The sequence below is a fragment of the Echinops telfairi genome, unplaced genomic scaffold (assembly GCF_000313985.2).
Source record: "Echinops telfairi isolate 266 unplaced genomic scaffold, ASM31398v2 ScPeMD7_7458;HRSCAF=8496, whole genome shotgun sequence".
Lineage (NCBI taxonomy): Eukaryota > Metazoa > Chordata > Mammalia > Afrosoricida > Tenrecidae > Echinops > Echinops telfairi.
The window spans coordinates 45,149,471-45,171,019 of record NW_022111358.1 but is presented as its reverse complement, the minus strand read 5'-3'; the positions used below and the strand labels follow the sequence as shown (position 1 = coordinate 45,171,019).

General features: G+C 52.2%; 2 protein-coding genes and 1 pseudogene across 2 annotated transcripts in view; 2 read left to right on the top strand and 1 right to left on the bottom strand.

The window, feature by feature from the left end:
- The window catches only part of LOC101664668 (CMRF35-like molecule 5), a 23,628-nt gene extending 10,262 nt beyond the window's left edge, over positions 1 to 13,366 (top strand). The window contains exons 4-5 of the mRNA XM_045299492.1: positions 9,654 to 9,769; positions 13,278 to 13,366. Of these exons, the coding sequence (XP_045155427.1) occupies positions 9,654 to 9,769; positions 13,278 to 13,366 (205 nt within the window). The remainder of the gene's footprint in view (positions 1 to 9,653; positions 9,770 to 13,277) is intronic.
- Positions 13,367 to 15,334: 1,968 nt separating this feature from the next.
- Positions 15,335 to 18,199, bottom strand: LOC101638179 (annotated as a pseudogene).
- A 723-nt stretch (positions 18,200 to 18,922) lies between these two features.
- The window catches only part of LOC101638488 (CMRF35-like molecule 2), a 33,502-nt gene continuing 30,875 nt past the window's right edge, over positions 18,923 to 21,549 (top strand). Inside the window, exon 1 of the mRNA XM_004709307.2 lies at positions 18,923 to 18,962. Coding sequence (XP_004709364.2) covers positions 18,923 to 18,962 — 40 coding nt within the window. The remainder of the gene's footprint in view (positions 18,963 to 21,549) is intronic.

The window sequence follows — 21,549 nt, the reverse complement described above, 5'->3', positions numbered from 1 at the left end:
TGGGGGAGCATGCCCACCGACTTGACTATTACTGTATATGTACTTATCACTCCATCTCTCTCCTTTGTGCCTGCCCCCCATCCCCTGACCCCCGCCAAGGCCGTGCACCAGGGACGCTCACCCACGCTTGCTGAATAAACGTACCAGAGTAAGGACTGTGTCTGTCTTACTCCTTTGGGTCCCTAGAGCCTGCTGAACCCCTGGAGCCTGGCAGACACATGATGCATCTCCTTCAATGGATGGGTCCTTGAGCCATGCTCTTCCTGAAGGCCGAACAGGGAGGGAGGCGCCAGCCATCACATTTCCTCTGGGAGGCAGGTGTCGATGCTCACTTGAGTGCTCCAAACAAAGAAATAAACAAACAAACCACCTCACTCACTACCAGAGTCAATCCTGACTCAGGGCGGCCCAGGAGGGCAGCTCTCTACGGGAAGCTGCCTCTTCCTCTCCAGGAGTAACTTGGGGTTCAGAACGGCCGCCTTCTCAGTTAGTAGCCCAATGTGTAACCCCTACACCACCACCAGGGCTCCTCTACCTGAGAACTGGAGAGCAGGAGCTAGCCTCCCCGCCAGGTTTTCCCAGTGAAGACTGGGGCCTTAGCTGGAGATCCACGCACCTTGCGGCTCCCTGGTTTAGTAGCCGGTGGGGACCAGTGGCAGTAAGTCCCCGTCCACAGCCCGTTCTTGGAACTGAATGGAGTCCTAACGGAGTCTTGCTCAGTGCTGTCTGGCAGCGCCTGACTCTGAGACGCCCCCTCCCCCTAGCTCTGGCTTTCGTTTTCTGTGTATTCCCCTGGTTGCTGTCGTTGCCGCAGTCAGTGCTGATTCATGGCAACCCAGCGTGTGCCTGAGAGTGCAGCATAGACTGGCCCCACGGGCTTTAGGGGCCACGGCTCTTTGGGAGCAGATTGTCACGGCAGCCTGTGAGGCACTGTGGGGTAGATTCAAACCGCCAACTCTTGGGCTGGTAGTTGGTGCTTGTGTTAATCTGGTTGGACTAGAGAAACAAATCCAGAGACACTATGTGTGTATAGGAAAGAGCTTTATATACAAGAGCAATTGAATATTGAGAAAACTTCCCAGCCCAGTCCAGATCAAGTCCATAAGTCCAATATTAGCCCATATGTCCGATACCAATCTACACATTCCTCTTCAGACTCACTAAGCACATGCAATGACACCGAATGCAGGAAGATCACAGGCCAGTGGGTGGAAAGTCTTGTGGATCCAGTGGCAGTGGAAGTATTTCAGTGTTGGTGTGGGTTTCCACGTAGCTCTTCCAGTTCCAGGGCTCTGGCTCCATCAGTGTAGCTCCATGTGGATTGTCAACCGGAATGTCTCCCAGGGAGAGTGTGTGTCCCACCTCCAGGGAGGAAGACAGGAGTTCCCAGAATGCTCAGGAGAAGGCCACGCCCACACAGAGGCCTCATTGGCTGCGGCATGATTGACAGGCTAAACTCCACCCCTTCACTCAAGTTGACAGCAGATGATGTAACTGCCTCAGTGCTTAGTCATTTGTATTGTCCAGGGTCCCCCACTCCCTTACTGCTTTCCATGGACTCTTCCTGCACCTTTGTAGACAGTCCCTGGAAGAAATGATCCCAGCTGACTGTGTACCTGTCCGCTGCCAGCACCCCGGCCCCTTCACCACCTTCGTCCACCTTGGATCCCCAGTGCTTGATGTAGAAACCCATCAGATGGATACAACATAACGTGCTAAAGTCTGTAGCCACACTGTTCCTAACAATGGCTCTCCGCAAGTCCAACCTCCGGTCCTGCTGCCAGCTCAGCATGCTCGGCCGGGCCCTTGGGGATGGTGTGACACATGCAGAGACGTGTCTCCTCTGTTTTCTGGGGAGTTGTGGTCCTTTTTCAAAGACCAGTCCCTTTCGATAATTACCGCGAGCGTCCAAGACACAGTGTTTCCATTGTCCTCAGCAGTTTTCTTTCCCCAGCTGCCAAACTGCCATGGCCCTTAGAATGTCACGAAGGACCAGCAGACGGACCAATGGGTCCGAGAGAGAGACTGTGGGAGTGGTGAAGAAATGGAAGGCTTATTTCTCTGGAGAGCTTGGGACGGTGGAAACAGGGCAGCCGGCTCGGCAGTCGCCTCCCCCATTTCGGCAGACGAGTCCCAGGCCGGTGGTGGAGGGCTGTCTCCAGCAGGAGGAGCAGGGCGGGTGGGGCTGGGCAGGGAAGATGGACGGGGACAGGGAGGCCCTGGACAGGTGCTAAGGGCATTGGGTGGGGAGGCCTTTAATTTGGTGTAATCAAAGCTTATGACAAGCCATATTGAATGTGGCAGCTCCTGGGTCCCTTTGGAGACACGATGCATGTTGGTTAAGTGAATGAAGTTAAGGACCCCCCAATTGTTTGACACCCTCCACCCAGTTTAAAGTAGGGCCCTTACCTGGGACACAGAGAAGGATTCCAAGAAGCACTAGACAAAATTCAACGTGTCTTTTCTTGCTTTCGTTCTGGGCTGTTGATCCATAGCTTTCAGTGGTTCTCCACCTTCCTCATGTGCGACCCTTTCAGACAGGTCCTCATGCTGGGGTGACCCCCCAACCATAAAATTATTTCCATTGCTGCCTCATCACTGTCATTTTGCTACTGTTATGCATCGGGTGACCCCTGTGAAAGGGTTGTTTGACCCCCGAAGGGGTTGCGACCCACAGGCTGAGAACCAGTGCTCTAAGGTATCTGGGGTTTCTCCCCGCACCAGGAAAGTTCTGACCGCTGCTCAGGGTCCCCTTGGACCACCGAGTCTCCCACCAGCCCTGCCTGATGTCCACGTGGAGATTCAGGAGCCGCCTCGGCTGCATTGGCTGAGCCCAGGGGTCCTGTTCTCCCCCTCGGGCCTTCCTTGTGGCACCACTGGCTCTTCAGCGTTCCAGACCTTTCTGGTGCAGAGCCCTCTCTCCAACCTGGGCTCTCCCTAGCTGTGGTCCCCCAAAGGTTGTGGAGCGCAAGCGAATGAGCTGACGCAGACAAAAGAGAGACCGCGGTGCCCCCAGGGCATCTCCCACTATGCTGAAATCTGGGGAACACAGGGGAATGAGCAGCACAGTGAGGACATGACTGTGGGCATCGAGGCAAATGAAGCCAGCTGGGAGCGGCCCCGGGACTCCCTCGGTGCCTTTTGTCACCCCTGGGAGCCAGCGCTCCATTTCCTGCCTAGTCTGTGCTGAAATGGAGCCTGCAAAACACCCGGACACACCACCTATGGGTGGAGGCGAGGGCTTGGTTTGGGCTGTGAGCACGGAGCCGCTAGGTCCTCCGCCCTCTCGAAACGCTGAGGCCCGTGACACTGGGGAGAAAACACAACGGCTTGTCCTGCTCTTGCTGTCCAGTGCCATCAAGTCGGTGCCCACCCCTGGTGGCCCCTCTGCACAACAGGACGAAACACTGCCCCGTGCTGCGGCATCCTCGCCATCGTTCCTGAGCGGGAGCCCATGGTTGTGGACCTGTGTCTGTCCATCTGGTCCTGTGTCTGTCCATCTGGTCAAGGGCCTTCCTCTTCGTTTGCTGCCCCTCCGTTACCAAGCACCACGTCCTTCTCCAGGGACCGGTCTCTCGCGATGACATGCCCAAAGTATGGAAGACACAGCTCGCCATCCTTGCCTCTAAGGAGCCCTCTGGCTGTTCTTCTTCCAAGACAGGCTTGTTTCGGCTTTTGGTGGTCCGTGGCCCCTTCGTAGTCTTCTCCAGCACCCCGATCCAGATGCACCGCGTCCTCCTCATTCAGGGTCTGACTCTCACGGGCACATGTGGCGATTGAAAATAACCATGGCTTGGGTCAGGGGCACCTTCGTTCTCAAAGTAACGCTCTTGCTTTTCAATATTCTGAAGAGGTCTTGGGTAGCAGACGTGCACCATGCGACCCGTCTGTCTTGTGATCTCCTGCTTGCTGCTTCCACGAGCATTGATCCAAGCGAGACAAAATCTCCGACAACGGTCGTCCTTTCTCCATCAGGATGGGAGGACGACTTATTAACAACCTGCAGTCTGCAGATGACACCATCTTGCTTACTGAACGTGAGGAGAACTCGAGGCACTTGCTGATGAAGATCAAGGCTGGTGACCTTCAGTCTGGATGAAGCTCAAGGCAAAGACGACCCGAAGCCTCATAACTAGACCAACAGGTGGCATCGTGAGAAACGGAAAAGGGTTGCAGTGGCCTGTCCTGGGGCCTGCCAAACAGAGGCCACGTCTCCTTTCCGGCCCTCATTGGGGTAGGGTTAGGGAGATCACGTACTTTGAATGAGTCCCAGTGACGCCCACAGATCTAATGAGAGAGGTCATGGTCACTGTTGTTGGTGCTCATCGCCACCCCACGTCGAACAGAACGGAGCCCTGCCCAGCCCTGTGGTTAGGTTGGAGCCCGTGGGTGCAGTCAAGGGTCTTCCCCTCCACTTTACCAAGCATGAGGTCCTTTTCCAGGGACTGGGCTCTCCTGATAATGCATCCAAAGTATGAGAGAGCCCCCCTTTCCTTCGATGGCCTGGTGTGTACCCCATCAACGATGGTGGAAACCCCCAAATCTGGAGACCTGGATTCCAGTCCTGTCTCTGCAGCCATTCCACAATGTGACCTCGGTCTCCACATCCACGTCCTCCGTCTCCCTGTCCAACAACAGGGTCCATTCAAGTGGCCCCTTTGCTTCTAGAGCGTCCCTCTGACTCATGCCCGTGCTAGTAAATCATTGATCAGTGAGTCGGCCTGGGGACTTCCGCTGGCCGGAGCCCAGTCACGTTGGTGGGTCCTCTCCTGGCCAAGTGGACACAACGGTGGGGCTCGGGCTATGGAACACACGTGGATGGGTTCAGACCACCCTTATCTACACGTGGCCTGGGGCAGGTTACCTGGGCGTGCTCGCCCTCGGTGCCTTGTGTCAGGGGGCCACAAGGCCCAGGAGACAGTGGTGTGACATCGGCGAGTGGCGAGCTCAGGCTAGGTGGGAAGGGCTCCCCAGCGCTGGTAGAAATGCTGGGTTGGGTCTAGCAAGGAGCAGGGCGGCCTGGTGGGTGCCCTGGAGGAGGGGCTATGCCCGCTGGGGCGATTGCTTGACAAAGGGAAAAGCTAAAACCAAATCAAACCAAACCCAGAAAAGCCTCATCTTTCTCCCTTGCAGGGGGTGGGGGTTTCAAACTGCCGGCCGAACGTGTAACCAGTAGCCCCCCAGGCCTCCTCTGACCCAGGGAGAGATGGGGGGAACTGGTGTTGACAGCAATCCCTTCCTAAGTGCACATTGCCAGTAGGGGTGGAGGGGAAGGGCCTGCCCCAAGGAGCAGCCAGGAATGCTACCGCATGAGCAGTTGTGCTGGAGGAAGGCTTTTCTTGCTGCCAACGGCTGCGCACTCACCATCATTCTTAATGCACGAGTACCCTGGCCCCGGGGGCAGCTCTGTTCTTTCCTGGCTTAGCCCTGATGCCCTGGGCCCAGAGAGGGGGACCCAGCCAGCCCTTTTGTCAGCCCTCCCTCCGGCCCAAGGCTCCTGTGACCTCCCAGGAACGCTGTGGGGCTCTTGTGGGACTGCCAGGGGCCTGGGAGAGACTGCGGCCATGGCCAGAAATGGAGACCAGGTTGATTTGAGAAACTCCTAACTTTATTCTTGCAAGCGCACAGCAGCCCGGTCTCCCTGACGAGCGGTTTCTGAGTTCAGTCCTGACCCCACAAGTTAATAGACAAGAAACGGCTTATTTATTTTACAATGATTGTAGGAGGAAATTGGCAGATTTTTAACAATGTCACAGAATACAACTGATACTCTGAGAAAGCAGGTGTTTCAAGGATCACCAGGAAATTACCTATGCCGACATTTCTCCAGGGCCATTAGATCCCCCCTTTCCCCCCAAACTTCATGCACCCTTTTTTTTAATCCAGATTGGGATGATGTTTCATGCCTGCTACTTATGCACCTGACCTGCTGATTAAGCTTAAAAGGAACTTTTACTGTAAGGAGGGGACTGTTACATTTTGAATTTTTAATCTCTTAAACTACGCTCTATTTCTAGTATTGATTTTCCTGTATCTGTGGCAGTGCGGGAGGTGTCGGGCTGCTAATTGCAAGGTTGGCAGTTCAAATCCGCCAACCACCCTGGGAGGAAAAAGATGAGGCTGTCTGCTTCGGTCATGATTCACAGGCTGGGAAACCTGTAGCGGGTCTCTGAGGGGGAGCGCACTCAATGGCAGTGGCATTGGTTTGGATTTAGGCAGGCCTATGTCCTCACCCAAGGTGTTGGGGAAAGAAAAATGCTGAACAGGTGACACTCAAGGATCCCTGGTGGTGGCATGGTTTGGGGATGGGCTGCCAACTGCATGGTGGGCAGTGTGAAACCACCAGCCATTCCCAGAGAGAAAGATGAGGCTCTGTACACTCGTGGTCAGTCAGTCTAGAAACGCCCAGGGGCAGTTCTACCTGTCCTGTAGGGTCGCCCAGATTGGGCATCGACTCGATGGTAGTGAGTTCTTTGGAGGTAAGACCCAATCGTCCTTGAGCCTCAAACGCTGATTCCTTGACATGGTCTCCTTCCGCCCACCCGGACAAGACACATGGCTGCCCTGGCCTGCCCCCGAACTCCCCGGACAGGCGTGACCCTATCTATTAGCTGGCGAGTGCAGCCCTTGCAGTTTGAGAAAGAAAACCTTTTTAGAAGTGTATTAACAAGGCAGTGGCTCTCTGCCCTTTGGCCACACCCGCGGGAAGTGGCCCCCTTTTCCAGGGCTCACGAGGGGCCCCAGGAAGGAGCTCGGAGAGAGTGGAGGTGGAATGAGCCGATTGGGGACAAAGCCTGCAGAGTCTGTTCCGAGTCACAGCGACCTGTAGGACAGGGTAGAGCCGCTCCTCCAAGTTTCGGAAGCGGGAAACCTTCACCGGAGCAGCCATCCTCATCGTTTCCTCCTCCTCAGGGTGGCTGGTGGGCTTGCAATGCCTGGTGAGCTCAGGATACCCCAGCTGGGCATGGTGTGGCCGGCCCCTCCGTTTGAGGAGTATGCAGACAGAGTGTTAACACAGCAGATCTCTTTGACTCTGTTCTTGTTCCTTTTGGGGAACGGCCGGAGCCTGGGCAGTGACCCTTGGGCAGAGTCTGAGAAGGAAGTCCTGGGATGTTCTCAGAGGCACCGATGAGCGGTGCTATTCTGTGCACCCAAGACGGGCGGGGGTGCCGGGGTGGGGGAGGCAGGTTGCACCAGGTTCTCAGCGTTGTCTAAGGTCACCGTGAAGATGCATGAGGTATACCTGGTGCCTGGTTTGGGGGTCTGCCCAGTGGCTGATTGTGTAGTGACTTGGCCGACTCTTAAGACTGAAGTGGCCTCCCGGGGTGGAGACAGTGTCCATGGGTTTGGCCTGCAGCTGGGGAGAAGTGCCGGTTCCTGTGAGCCTGGAGGAATGGGGCGTGTGAGAGCCCCGGCCTGGCCCCTCCAGCCTTTGCTTGTGTTATCTTTTTCCTGCAGTTCCTGCGCTGAATCCTTTGCTGGAATAAACAGTAGTCGTGAATATAAACTTCCCGTTGAGTCTGTGAGTCCTTCCAGGGAATCACTAAGCTAGTCAGTGACCACTCTGCAGAACAGAGTGAAATGGAGTTTTGATTGGGGCAGGGGGAGGGGCAGAGAGGAGCTGGGGGCAAAAAAAAAGCAAGGGAAGAGGCTCTACTTGCCTCTCCCCAAGTTCCATTGTCCAACAGATCAATGGCACCCTGAAAATGTCCACAAGAGTCGTGGTGGCCCTGTGGCCAAGTGTTCAGATGCCGACGGAAAGGCTGCCGGTTCAAACCCACCAGCCACTCTGAGGCAAAAATGCTGATGCTTTCTGCTCCCAGAAAGATTTACAGTCTTGGAAACCCCAAAGGGAAGTTCTATTCTGTGCCCTAGGGCTGTGGTGAGTCAGAATCAGCTTGATGACAGAGGCTTTTTAAAAGATGTCCCTGGCGGAGGGACACGGGGAACTGATCTTAATGATCTATATATAACTCCCTCCCAGGGGAACGGGCAACAGGAAAGTGGGTGAAGGGAGACAGCGGCCAATGTGGGACATGAAAAATAATTTATCAAGGGTTCATAAGAGAGGGGCAAGCGGGGAAATGAGTAGATACGAAGGGCTGAAGTAGAAAGAAAATATTTTGAAAAGGATGATGGCAACATGTGTACAAATGTGCTTGACCCATGGATGTATGTGTGGATTGTGATAAGAGCTATAACAGCCCCCAAGAAAATGATTTATTAATAAGTGAAAGATTGCCGTCCTGGATACCATAGCAGGAGTTTTTGCTCTGTCCATGGAGTCTCGTGAGTCAGAATCGTCTTTTGACGACTGCGGGTTTGTGAAATAAAAAAACATTTACAGAAAGATCTCCACACCCTAATCCCCAGAACCCCGCAAAGGGATTTACAGTTGCCACTGAGTTAGAGATCTTGAGAAGTGGAGATTCTCCCAGGTCCCCCAGTGGCCCATTGTAACCGCAGAGGCCCTGAGAACAGCAGGGAAGGTCAGACTCAAGAGAAGGGGGTATGAAGGCAGAAGCAGAGTGAATGAAGGGGGTGCGAGTGGCCTTTGAGCCCCAAACCAAACCCGGAGCCATCGAGTGGATGCCAAATCAAAACTAGAAAACAACAACAAAAACACCTCGAACAGTGAACTAGATGCTCCCTGGAGCCCCCAGAGGGAACACAGCCCAGGTGAATGGATGTCAGACTGCGGACCCCCAGAACCCCTAGGGATGGTGCATGAGTGGCATGAGTCTCTGAGTACTCAGGTCTAGGATGCTTTGACTGTGAAGGATGGAAACCTTGGTCCGAACCAGTCAGAAACCATCCCCAAGAGGGTCTGCACTGTGGCCATGTTGGGGGGGGGGGGGCTGCCCAGCAGGGTAGGGACGCAGAGCTAGGCCAGCTGCATCTCTGAGAACCAAGAGCATCAGGGGCCCAGCGAGCTAAGTGTGGGACTGCTAACTGCAGACAGAGGCTGTCTGCACCTGTGATGGTCCAGAGCCCGGTCCAGGCTGCTGTGGGTTCATCAAATGGATCTGATAGCAGCAGGTGTGCTTTGTTCCCTTTTAATCCATTGTGAGATATTTGCAACCCATGTCCCTTTGTCCCGGCGCCTGCCTTGCTTACCTATTTCCTAACCAGTGAGTGAATGAGTAGGAAATGCTGATGAGTGGGACATCTGAATTGCGAAGGAGCCCTTCTGTCCTTTTCCCTTGGACGCTCGGTGCATACAGGACGGCAGCAGTAATGGAAGCAAGCCAAGGCGAGGTCATGCTTGTTACCAGCTTCATTTTCCTTTGCTCAGGATTGCCTGGGTGCCTCCAGGAAAACACACACACACACACACACACACACACACACACACACACACACACACAAGCTCTGGTCATTGCCATCTGAAAACCAGCCTATCGGGTGGTGATGCTTCAGAATCGCCCCAACAGCAGTGAGTGAATTGTGACACACGGCTTTACTCCGATACCCACGGCGTTGAGTCGTCCCCAGTTAAAGTGCACTCAATGACAGTTTTAAAAAAAATGGAGCGGAATCTGGAGCCTTTTATCTACGGGCCACCCATCCTGGCATGAGAAGACGGCCAAGGAGAGGCCCAGCTATTTGAGCTTGGGAAGAAACTCGTGTGTCTCTCTGTCAACCCTGCCCAGGCCCTTCCTCTTCCTGCAGCCGCTGCTCCGGGGAGCCCTGTCCTTTGGCGCCTGGCTGATGCGGCCGGAAGAGTGCGACCTGCTCTTCAGTGCCCACCGAGGCTTCCTGTCCAGGGGTCAGCCCCTTTCTGTTCCAGGCCGGCCCTTTCCACCTCCTCCCTGGCTTGGCTGACCGACAGTGAGCTGAGGAACCTCGTCTCCTGGGTGTGAAGCCTCTTTCCTCGGCTGCTCCCCACAAAGACACCTGTCCCAGGGGGTCCTGTCAGGGCCCCTGGTGGGGCTGGGAGGCCAGAGCTCAGGCCGGGGCGCGGAGCAGGTGTAGGCAATAGGTAGATGTGCAGATGGCAGGGTCATTCCATACACTGCGCACCGTTCAGCCTCTGGCTTTAGCCGACTAGGCTCTAAAGGGCATTGGAGTTGTGGGGTTGGGGGTTGGGCTTCCCCCTGTTCGGGTCCCCAGCCCTGGGTCCCCTCTACAGGTTGCTTTCCTGTGTACCGCACTGACACATTACAAAGGATAACACAATAACCTTGGGGGGGCGGGGTGAGCTTTCATCGACGACCCCTGGTTTTCAGGACCTCTCCAAGCCTGTTTTCTCATCTGTGAAGAGAGGAGAACATGCGTCCCCTATGGCTTTGGTGTGAAGCTTAGACGTAATTTGAGTAAGGCTCCTAGCACCAGAGCTGTCGTGAAGACGTGCCCTGTCCACCTGCCGGGGAGCTGCCATTTGGTGTTCCCCTGAGATATTTAGAGTCGGCCTTCAAATCCCTCAGGCACGTGGGCATCTGGTCACTCTGCTGTCCACTGGAACATTCGATTCATCACTCACAGCCAGAGACCTGCCCAGGAAGGGAGGCCCACACCCTTCAGTGGTGCAGCAGAACCCGCTGACCCAGCCGCCAGCCTCTTCCCCAGAATTTCTATAGGAAGTGAGAAAAATCTGTGATGCTGGCTTTTATTAATGAAAACAAATGAAGGCAGACGTACGTTCGTTCCGATAATTCTCTCAGGATAGCCACCACTTTAATCATACCCACTGCCAGCTCGTCAGGTCTGGCTGACAGCAGCGCTACAGGACAGAATGGAAGTGCCCTGGGCAGTTCCCAGACTGGACGTCTTACAAGAAGAGAGAGCCAGCCTCATCTTTCTTCCTCAAATCAGCTGTGAGTTTGAACTGCTGACCTCGCAGTTAGCACCCCACCTCGTAACATGGACAATCCTCATTTAGAAATACATTCTAAAGTGGTGGTTCTCAACTTGTGGGCCAAGACCCCTTTGGGGGTGGAAGGACCCGATCACAGGGTCACCCGATTCATCGCAGTAGCAAAATGACAGTGATGAAGTAGCAATGAAAATAATTCTACGGTTGAGGGGTGGGTGGTCACCATGACATGAGGAACTGTATGAAAGGTCGCAGCATTAGGAAGGTTGAGAACCACAGTGCTAACGTTTCACTGATGTTGCTGTCTGCTATGATTTCCCCCATACCATATACCCACCTATTATAGTTACCTAACATGCTATTGGGGGTTGATTAGGATCTTTCCCATGTTTCGCTCACATGGGTCCCAGTTCCAATTTTCTCTTAGCGTGTTGTTGCTGTTGTTGTCACGTGCCATGAGCCGATTCCGACGCACCGCCACCGAGGCCCAAGAGAAGGAACAGCTGCCCGGTCCGGGCCAGGCCGCCTCTCAGAGAGTCTTCCTCATTCTCACAGACCCGCTGCTTGCGTGGCATGATGCCCTTCCTCAGGGTAGAGTATGAGAAGTAGGGTGATTAAGCAAAGGCAAGGCCCTTGTCGAGTTCTTCAGACTCATTACCATGTTGCTTTGTGGCCTTAGCGCAGTGATTCTCAACCTTCCTAACGTCGCGACCCTTTCAGACAGTTCCTCATGCGGTGGTGACCCCCAACCATACCATTATTTGTGTTGCTACTTCCTCACTGTGATTTTGCTACTGTGATGAATCGGGCGACCCCTGAGAAAGGCTCATTCAACCCCTAAAGGGGTCACCACCCACAGGTTGAGAACCACTGCCATTGTATTGGCCACTAACTGTGCATGGGGTTCCCACACTGTCACGCCTGGGCTTATTGCCTTTATTAAATATTAAACGCACCTTGGGTAATTGGGAAAATGTTATGCTTTTATTATTTGAATATGTCCATGTGTTTGAGTTCTAATAAAGCTACACTATATTTTTTCCCTGCCTGCTGAATATTAGCTCTGTCTATTTTGGCTTTTGTGAATTGGGGTTTATGGCCTTTGGCAATTTTTCCTTCGGGTCTCAGTGTTTTCCGTTTGGATTCGCCTGAGTTCTTTGTGCAGCAGTTTTTGGGGGGCACACTTGTTCCAATAGATTTTATTTTGCTGTTTGTCTTTTTAAAAATTCACTCAACTATTTAAAAAGTGTGTGTCATTAAATCTACGTGTGTGCTTGGACTTAAAATTCCGCCAGGACAGAAGGAGATCTTGGAGACTGGCTGTCAGCAAATCCACCGCCATCCAGCCTGTCCTGACATCAGCACTCAACGCTGGGTTTCCAGGGTCCATCTTTCCGGGGTGGACCGCATGCTCTTTCTCCAGGGAACAGCTGGTGGGTTTGAACGGCCGAGAGTCAGCAGCCCTGTGTCAAACCCCACGAGCACTCTCGGGGCTCCCATGTTCCATAGTTCAGGTTGCCTACAATCTATTTCCATCGCAGAATAGACCAGTTGTGGTGGCGGTGTGCGGGGGGGAAAGGAGGGCCCCCAACAAGTCACCACGGGTCCGGTAGCGCAATTGTACGGCGATACTAAGTAAAGATTACAGTGAAGTCATAGCATGAGAGATAGAAGAGAGATTGGAGTAATGGAGTCAGACACAATTCATGGTAGCATGCTCACTTCAGCCCCGCTTGGTGGTCCTCATGGGGAGACCTCTGAGAGCAAGAGACAGACCCACTTTATTGCTAACCAGGGGTTATAACTACTTAGGGGGGCGCGATTACAGGTAACCACACATCACAGGAAGGGGCAGTACAATAGGCATACACATCATAGGAAGGGGATGTCTGATAGGCTTAAGCATGACAGGAAGGAGATGAGCAAAGGGTGTCCCCATAGGAAGGGTGGGGGGAATAGAGGTATACATGTGACAAGATGGGCAGACCCTAGATTCATGATGGCGGCCTGTCCTTGGTCACCCTTGGGTGGGTTTGACCTCTCTGGGGTCTCCTACAAGGAAACAGACAAGTACTATCCTTATCAGAAGGGAGTGGGTGCTACTTGTTGTGACTGCTTGCTCTGGATGGCTGATAACCCTTAGGGAAAATAACCCCTGATCGACTTCTGCTGACCTCCAAGTGTGTGGTTGTTTGCCATGTGTAGCAAGCAGCTAAGTTTGGGATACATCTGGGGGAGAGAACGTGGGAGAAATCTTTGTCTCCCACAGCGTTGACTCTGGCTTACGACGACTTCCTGTGTGTCACAGTAGAAGGGTGCTCCCCAGGGTTTCTGACGACCATTTACCGGAAGTAGAGCTCCAGGTCTTGTTTCTCAGGACACTTCTGGGTAGACTCAAACCGTCAACCCTTCGAGTAGGCACTCTCCTTAGCCTGAAGCCCTCTCTATTTTCCCTCTTAAGAGCTCCTTGAAGACTCCGTCTACCTTCACTGTCTCTCCTCTGCTTCCGCTGTCATCGGCTCTTTAACCGTGTCCATCTGGCTGCCCTGAAGCGTTCTTGACTTGGGTCCCAGCAGCTTCCCTGGGGGCCAGAGTCAAAGGCACCTTCTCTCTATGGCTGGCTCAACCTCTCAGCACCTCTTGGCTCTGCTCACCACATCTTCTTTCTAGAAACGTTCCCTTTCGTTGCTTTCACAGAACCCCGGGTTCCCTCTTACCTCACTCTTGTGTGTGTGCGCCCTGGGGTTGATGACAGCTCCCAGCAGTCCCACAGGACAGCACGGAGCTGCCCCTAGAGGTCCCTGGTCTGTAATCTTCACAAGTCTTCCCTCCCCCTGAGCTCCTAGGGGATTTGAACCGCTGTCTACAGGGCTTCTACTGCTCCACCAGACGCCCCTTCCTCGGCTGCCTCCTCCCACTCTTGATCCATAAGGGTTGCAGAGCCTGGCAGCTCAGCGCTCAGCCCCCTTCTCTTATTCTTTCAGGCTGGCACACCTTTTCTGCAGCGGGCCCGAGAGCCACCGTTCTTGACTGGGTGGTCCTACGATCTCAGTCATCATTACTCAACTTCTCCACGTAGCATGGAAGCTGGCACAGTCTTAGCAAAACGTGTGCGTTAAAAATGTTAATTGAGTATCATTTTCACGTGTCATGATTTCTCCTCTTTTGGTTCCTCCCAAACCATTTAAAAATGAGAGACCCTCCTTAGCTCCTGCTGAAGTTGTTCGGGGCTGTCACTTCCTGTGGTGACTTCGTGCATCGGGCAGAGGAACGTAGCCCCGTCCTGAGCTGTGGGAAACAGGAAGATGTCCCCCAAGTCGTCTCCCCCAGATAGATGTGGGACTTAGGACACTGCTCGCAGCTAATGGTAAATAATTGTCACATTACCTCCCTGAAGGCAGTCAGTGGCCAGACTACTGTGGTCCCACCACAAGAGGGGCCCATTCACTGCTGTTAAGAACAAAGGGTTACTTCTCCCTAAAGGCTTGCAGCCATCAGTTTGGTCCCTGCAGGTGGGTTTAAACCCTACTGATAATGGTTTCTACAGTGAGCCAGAGAACAGTTCAAACCAGCTCAGTGACATCCAAAATTAAGCTGCCTCCCTGAATCTAGGATCCGCCCATCTTGTCACATGTGTACCCCCAATACCTCCCCTTCCTATTATGTGGATACCCCTAGATCACCCCCCTCCCATTACTGTATTGCCTATAGCACAACCCTTTCCTGTGACGTATGTTTTCACCTTTAATTGGGGGGCTTGCACGTCCCCAGAGAATATAAAAGCCTTGGTTAGCAATAAATCTCTCTCTCTTTTTCCACGTGGACCACCAAACGGGGCTGAGGTGAGCATGCTACCATGAGATGTGTCTGACTCCATTATTTCAATCTCTCTTCTATCTCTCATGCTCTCTATGACTTTACTATAATCTTTACTTATCATCGCTGTACCATTGTGCCTACCGGACCTGTGATGATGTGCTAGGGGCTGGTCCACACGGACACTGAGCCACCCTCCCAACCAGCGGTAGAGCTGAGTCCTTTGCCGGGGTCAGTGGGTCATTCCATCCCATTGAGGGTTTCCTTGCTTCCGATGACCTTGAGCTCCGGGGCTGTAGAAAAATAGGTAGTGGCCTGCAGGTGTGGCTTTGGTTTTCTGTCTGCTTTGCCCAAGGTTACGAGAAAGTCAGCAGTTCAAAACCACCAGGCACTCCCTGGGAGAAAGATGAGCCTGTCTATTCCTATAAATATGGACAGTCTTAGAAACCCACAGAGACAGCTCTACCCTAGCCAATAGGGTCACTATAAGTCAGAACAGACTTGATGGCAGGCATTTTTTTTTTTTAACCAACCTCATTACTTATCAATCTACTTTTCTCCCCCCATAGTAACAACACATGTATTATATCATCCAGCTGAGGATATAAACACAAAGCACATCTTAGCTTAAGGAGAAAAACAAAACAGTGGGTAATTCTATTCCTAGGTCACTACTCGACCTTAGCAGTAAAATGAAGCGATTCAGTCACCGTGGTCATTATCCCAGTCTTCCTTGCCACTTGGAGGCTTCTGCCCCCCAGCTGGTTTTGTCCTGAGGACCTGAGCCACTCAAAGTACAGTGACAGCCAGTTTGATGGCCTAGTATCTCCCCAGGTAAGTATCCGGATCACCAGCCTCCAACATGTCCTTTCCAGCAGGGACTTCAGCCTCAGTATCCAATCCAACACTTTCATTTCCTGCTTCATGGGTTGCATAAAGCTTAGAGATGATTTAGTTGGCCTGAACACCAGGATTTCCCACCAGGACTTGGAGAACAGCTTCGAAACGCCACTGCAAGCTTTTTAGCAGCCTACGGTTCAAGTCCAGGACAGGCCTCTCCACGGATGGGAGTTGTTGGCCCACTTGCTCTCTATTTCTCCACCTCCAGGTACTAGACGTTTGTCCCTTGTGAGAACTTGGAGAGTGTGGACATCATCATCTACTGCTGTTTCTCCATCATTCATCAGAACATCAGCGATGCCGCCTTGGATCACAAGGGTAGACACTGCACCATCTTCTTTTCATGCTTAAAAACTGACCCGTCCTGCAGGTCATCAAACAACGTGGATACCTGAAAAAGGGACTGGGAATGAAGAGGAGCAAGAGACGCGAGAAACGGAGGCAAGACAGGAGTCTGATCAAGCCTCGTTTATTGAGCAGAAGGCAGGGGCTTAAATACCCAATGGTGGGCGGGTAACATTACCTCATATGCTAATAAAGTGTAACGAATACCCAATGGTGGGCGGGTAACATTACATCATATGCTAATAAAGTGTAATGAATACCCAATGGTGGGTAACATTACATCATATGCTAATAAAGTGTAACGGGTAGTATCCAATAATCACGCAGCTACCAAATATGGAAGAAATGGCAGGCATCAGTCCTCAAACAGGTCCGCATGCAAATGAGGTGCACTTGGACGGTCCACATGCAAAGGAGGTGCACTTGGATGCCTGGCGGAGGTGTCCAATGAGCATGGCGGCTGCCTGCCACCGAGCACCAATCATTACAAAGGCCAAACTCAGGCAGGACAATAGGCCAGGGAACATCCCGGAATGGGAAGCTTAAAGACAGCGGACGGCGCAGGCCGTGGGCTGAGGGACGTGCAGACTCCCACAAAAAACAACCACCCAGGGATCTCCAGCTTCGGAGGGAGATGCTCTGTGCAATGCCCATTTCTTCAGGGACAGGAGCAGTCCATCTAGGAAGAGCTGTGGCACCGGCTGGTTGACATTGTCTTCCGAGATCCGAATTTGAATTCAGTCCCACCAACGTGACATTTGCTTGCATCATGAAGGGCCACGCCTGTGACTTTGCCACCTGTTCCTATGATCCTCCCCCTCCCCCCCAGTCAGCAATGGCCTTCGCTTGTGCATCCATGAGATTCCCTTCGCTCTTACTGATCCCCATCAGTTCCTCAGCGTCTTGATCAACACTGTTCCCTTCGTTTCTGTTATCACGCCCATTGAAAGGTCAAGGGTGCCCGGCCAGATGTTTGCATCTTTGATGGATGTCGGATCACCTCCAGGTTCCTTCTTAGAAACCATGCCATGTTTACTAGCCTGCTTTTACGTTGACTTGTTTCCCTGAGACTTCTGCATCATGGGACATGTGGCTTTGATCTCATTTGCTGATGTAACGCAGCTTCTCACGGTAGACCCCTCGTCTCCTTTAGGCTTGATGCCTCCCTGAGCCTGTGCATGGAGTTTCCTCTCCCCGGCTTAGCCACCAGAGCTTTGCTCTGGCTCCACACCTGGCACGGAGGCATCAGCTCCTGACCTAAGTCGTTGTTTAAACCACGCCCCTCCTCCAGTCCCAGAAGTCCACATCCATTGCTAATGATCTGCATTAGCCATTTGGCATCAGATCCTGTTCACGGTCCTGACTTTCAGTTCCTTTTACATTTCTGACATCTGGAGATTTCCCTTTCTTGACTTTGATTTCAGTTGTGCATTAACCCACGCTGCCTCTTAAATAAAGTTTCTATGGTTGCAGCAGAAGACGAATCCTCTTCGTTAGCCCAGTCCGCCATATCGGCGGAGATTGGGACGATGGCGGATCATAGTGAAATGTGACTGCAGTGGGTATAATTCTAAATGTATGCATGTATATTTCAGTGGTCCGTTCTTGCCTTTGATCACCCCCATTTCATTTAGTTTATGAACAGTTCCAGAGATCAGATCGAGAAAACAGGGAAACAACTTAAGAACAGAGCTGACGTGGCTGGAGAGTTGTCTGTTCTTGTTGGGGAGAATGAAGCCCCAGCTGTTGTCTATACTGAAGAAATGACACTGTGGGACACACCTGTGGGGACCATCCGCTCTGCTCATTCTGGGGCTCTCAGATGAGTAGTGAGTCAGATATTTAAGACGAGGCCCCATATGTTTTGTTGTCGCATCCAGGATTCAAGCCTTCATACCAAATTCCATCAGATATGGGAAAAGAGGAGACAAGTTATTCTCTTACAATGAATGCCAGGATGTAGGTGGGGAGTTTTGAAGGACAGCGACAGTTAGACTGTGGACATGCATCCGGGGAAGAGAAGAAGTTGAAGCCCTCGTTGGGGCTGTCACTGGAATGATTACTTCCAGGTACTTGCAGCCCCCGCCCCCCCCCCCCTCATACTAGCAGCTTAAAAAGAAGCTTTTGACGTGTACCGGGAACATATACCTGATTGAGATGCAAAACGATTTCAATGGTCCAACACAATTCTAAAGAGATTGACCCTTAACTGGGTAGCTACTGTATTCCAGGCACGGGGCCACGCACTTTACCGGCATTATCTTGCGGATGTCCGTGGCGGTGGTACGAGAAGAGAATCATTACGATGATTTTATCTTCCATCGGAGGAAATGCAGGACGAGAAGGCTCTAGCAACATGTGACCGGCACCTGCTTGGCAAGTGAAGAGCATCAGGTGTGAGTTAGTGTGACACGACGGAACTTGGTAGTTGATTGGTAGTCTGTGACACGATTAATGGCATACGATGACTAGTATACAGTCAGGTAGTATAAAAATCAGGTTACTACTATATCATCAGGTAGAACTTCCCCATAGGAATGTTTGGCCCAGATGGGTTGGGTTCAAGGAAGGGGGACAGAGGAAAAGGTTTAGACTAGGAACACACGAGAATCCTCACCCCAGAGTTCCAGGTACATTGTATGATATAAAGTAGGCATTTTGGTAGTGGTGGTGGTGGTGGTGGTGGAGGTGGAGGTGGTAGAACTGATTAGATGAAGGGAGACGAGCCAAAGGCAGAGGATGGAGGGTTCCCTCAATTGGATGCTTCATTTGCTGTGATCGACTCGCACGCAGGATCAGAGGGTGTTTATGTGAAGGAAACAACCAGCGACCTCTTTCCCTGCCGTTATTCCATTTCCTGAAGTACCATTGGCTTCTCTTCCCCTTTTTCTAAATGTGACTTAAAATCAGGAAGTTGCTGAGATGTTGGAAAGGAAGCAGCTGAGTTAAAAAGAAAACACCAAGGGGCGTTGACAAGAGGAAGGTGGGGCCTTCTCGTTTCTGGTGCAAACACCTGGGCTTTGGTTTTGCCGGTGAAACAGGACCATGTGGCTGCCCCCAGTGCTGCTCCTTCTCGGTCTCCAAGGTGAGTGGGGCTGGGCTTGGGGAGTCTGGTGCTTCAGGGGGCAGATAGTGGGTAGAAAGGCCAGCCCTTGGGTTAAGCCAGAGGTGAAGTGCCAGCAGAAAGGAGAAGGTTACACCCATTTGACCATTTTTTACCTCCTTCTATACATGCGAACGTTGATCTCTAAGTCCTGCCAGCATTGACTAACCAGCAAGTCGGTACCACGCATGATGCTTCTATGTAACATTTGCACGGGGGAGGCTCAAGGCTGGCCGAGAGAATTAAGTCACTGATACAACGTGGAGCGTGCTATGGTCAATACGAGACTATGTGGAGCTTGCTTCGACAAAGATGCATATACATCTTGTCGAAAAGCGCACCACAGGGACCCCTCAATCTGAAAGAAGGAAGGGGTCCCCAAAGCTTCATTGCAAGTCGGTCCTGAAGGATGAATGAGTTGTGCAAACTGAAAATGGCCGTATACAAAAGTGGAGCGACGTTAACAACCGTGGAAGGTGCACGGATGAGCCAAATAGCTCTGTTTTCCCAGAACTTAGATCCAAGGGGCGGGAAAGCTTTGTGAGAAGAGCATACTGAAAGGTCGCCAAGGCCATCCTAGGCACCTGCCTGCAATCCTTGCCGGAACCAGGGTGGAGCAATCAAGAAAATGGTGTGACAACATTGGACCTTCAGAATACGTATTTTAAAAAAAGACTCATAATTCTTGATCGAGTGAGGGAGTTATTAAGTGACAGGATCTGTAAATTACTTGCCAATAAAACTGTTGGAGAAAAAAAAAAGTTCCCCGTGCGTGAACACACATTTTTCTGCGGGAGGTGCTTTCAGGATAAAACCCCGAGGATGCTCTTCCTTGTAGCAGAATGATGTTTACTGTTGCAGTGCCTCCCTCATGAAACAGGAGGCTGCCCGACATAGTGGCCAGACTCTTCCCGGATGGTGGCTGGAAAAGACAGAGATGGAACAGGGGAGGACTAGCTGGTGACATGAACAAAAATAGTGTTTCCTTCTTAGCTAGAGGAGCGAGTGAACTGGGTGCTCCCTAAGATCCCTAAGGGACGTTCCAGTCTATGAGCCCAGACTCAGACTGACCTGGGCGAGGGTGCATCTCATCCCACACGGCGATGTGCAGTCTCAGGGAATGACGGTGCGGATGGTGGGCACTTTGTGCCACTTTGTGCCACTCTCACGAATGATATGGGCACCCCAACAGTGGTGACTGGAGCTGTTTATACCAGCTCCTAAAAGCTGGTGAAGGTTAGACCGGAGCATGTGCACAGGTGCGGATAAGAGATAGGAGGTCACAACACAAGGAATCTAGGAACAGGAATAGGAACAGTGATACCAGGAGGGGACAGGGAAGGTGGGGAGACGAGGGGAGGAAGGGGGAACCAATCACAGTGATTGACACAAAACCACACCCTCCCCTCCAGGGGGACCAACAACAGAAACCATGGAGGAAGGGAGACACCAGTTAGCGTAAGATATGAAAATAATAATAATTTATAATTTATCAAGGGGTCATGAGGGTGGGAGGGGAGAGGGAGGGGTAAAAAGGAGCTGATAAGGGTTCAATAGAAAGTAAATGTGTAGAAAAGAATGATGGCAATGTATGCATAAATATGCTCGATACAATTGATGTATAGATTGTAATAAGAGCTGTAAGAGCCCCCAATAAAATGATCTTTTAAGAATAATAAAAGCAGGTGATGGGCATGTCTTCTGACTCCACATTCAGGGGTGGCATGTTAGCTTGAAATCTCTTGTGGCGAGAGTACTGACACCACAGGAATCAGCAAAGGCCATCAAGCAAGGCCGCCTCTCCCCTCCTCCAGAACTGGTTTCCTGACAGACGGCTGCTTGTGGGGTCCTTCTGCTTAGATCTGGTCACTGTCACCTAAATGTCCTAGCCTGAGCGCACTTAAACTGAAGCCGGAAACCTCTTCCCACCTGTCTTGGGTGAAGCGGGCTGAGCACTCCAACACCACAGCCCCGCCTTTCATCCGGGGTAATTTGCGCCGGGGCTTCCTCCCCTTTGCCTCACAGCTTCCACCCCAGCTCCTTGCTTCCCTGCCCCAGCATAGTGCTCCACCCACCGCCCCCCACCCCCACCCCACTGGGCGGGTGTAACAGACGCTGCTTGGAAAACGGTCATCACTTTAAATCTACTGAGGGGACCCGAGAGGGTTGTATTGACAGAGAAGGAGGGACGAGTGTTAGTCCAGGTAGACTAGAGAAATAAATCCAGGGAGACTCATGTGTGTAAGAAGGAGTTTTCTATCAAAGAACAACTGTGTATTGAGAAACAACCCAGTCTAGATCAAGTCCATGAGTCCGATATTAGCTCGTATGGTCTGATATCAGTTTATAAAGTCCTCTTCAGACTCACGCAACACATGTAAAGATGCCAAATGCAGGAAGGTCACAGGCCGGTGGGTGGGAAGTCTTGTGGATCCAGTGGCGGTGGAAGTGTCTTAGCGCTGACCATGGGTCTCACATGGCTGTGGGTCTCCACGTGGCTCCTCCGGCTCCAGGGCTCTGGCTCCATCAGCGTAGCTCCATGTGGCTTGTCAACAGGAATGTGTAGCAG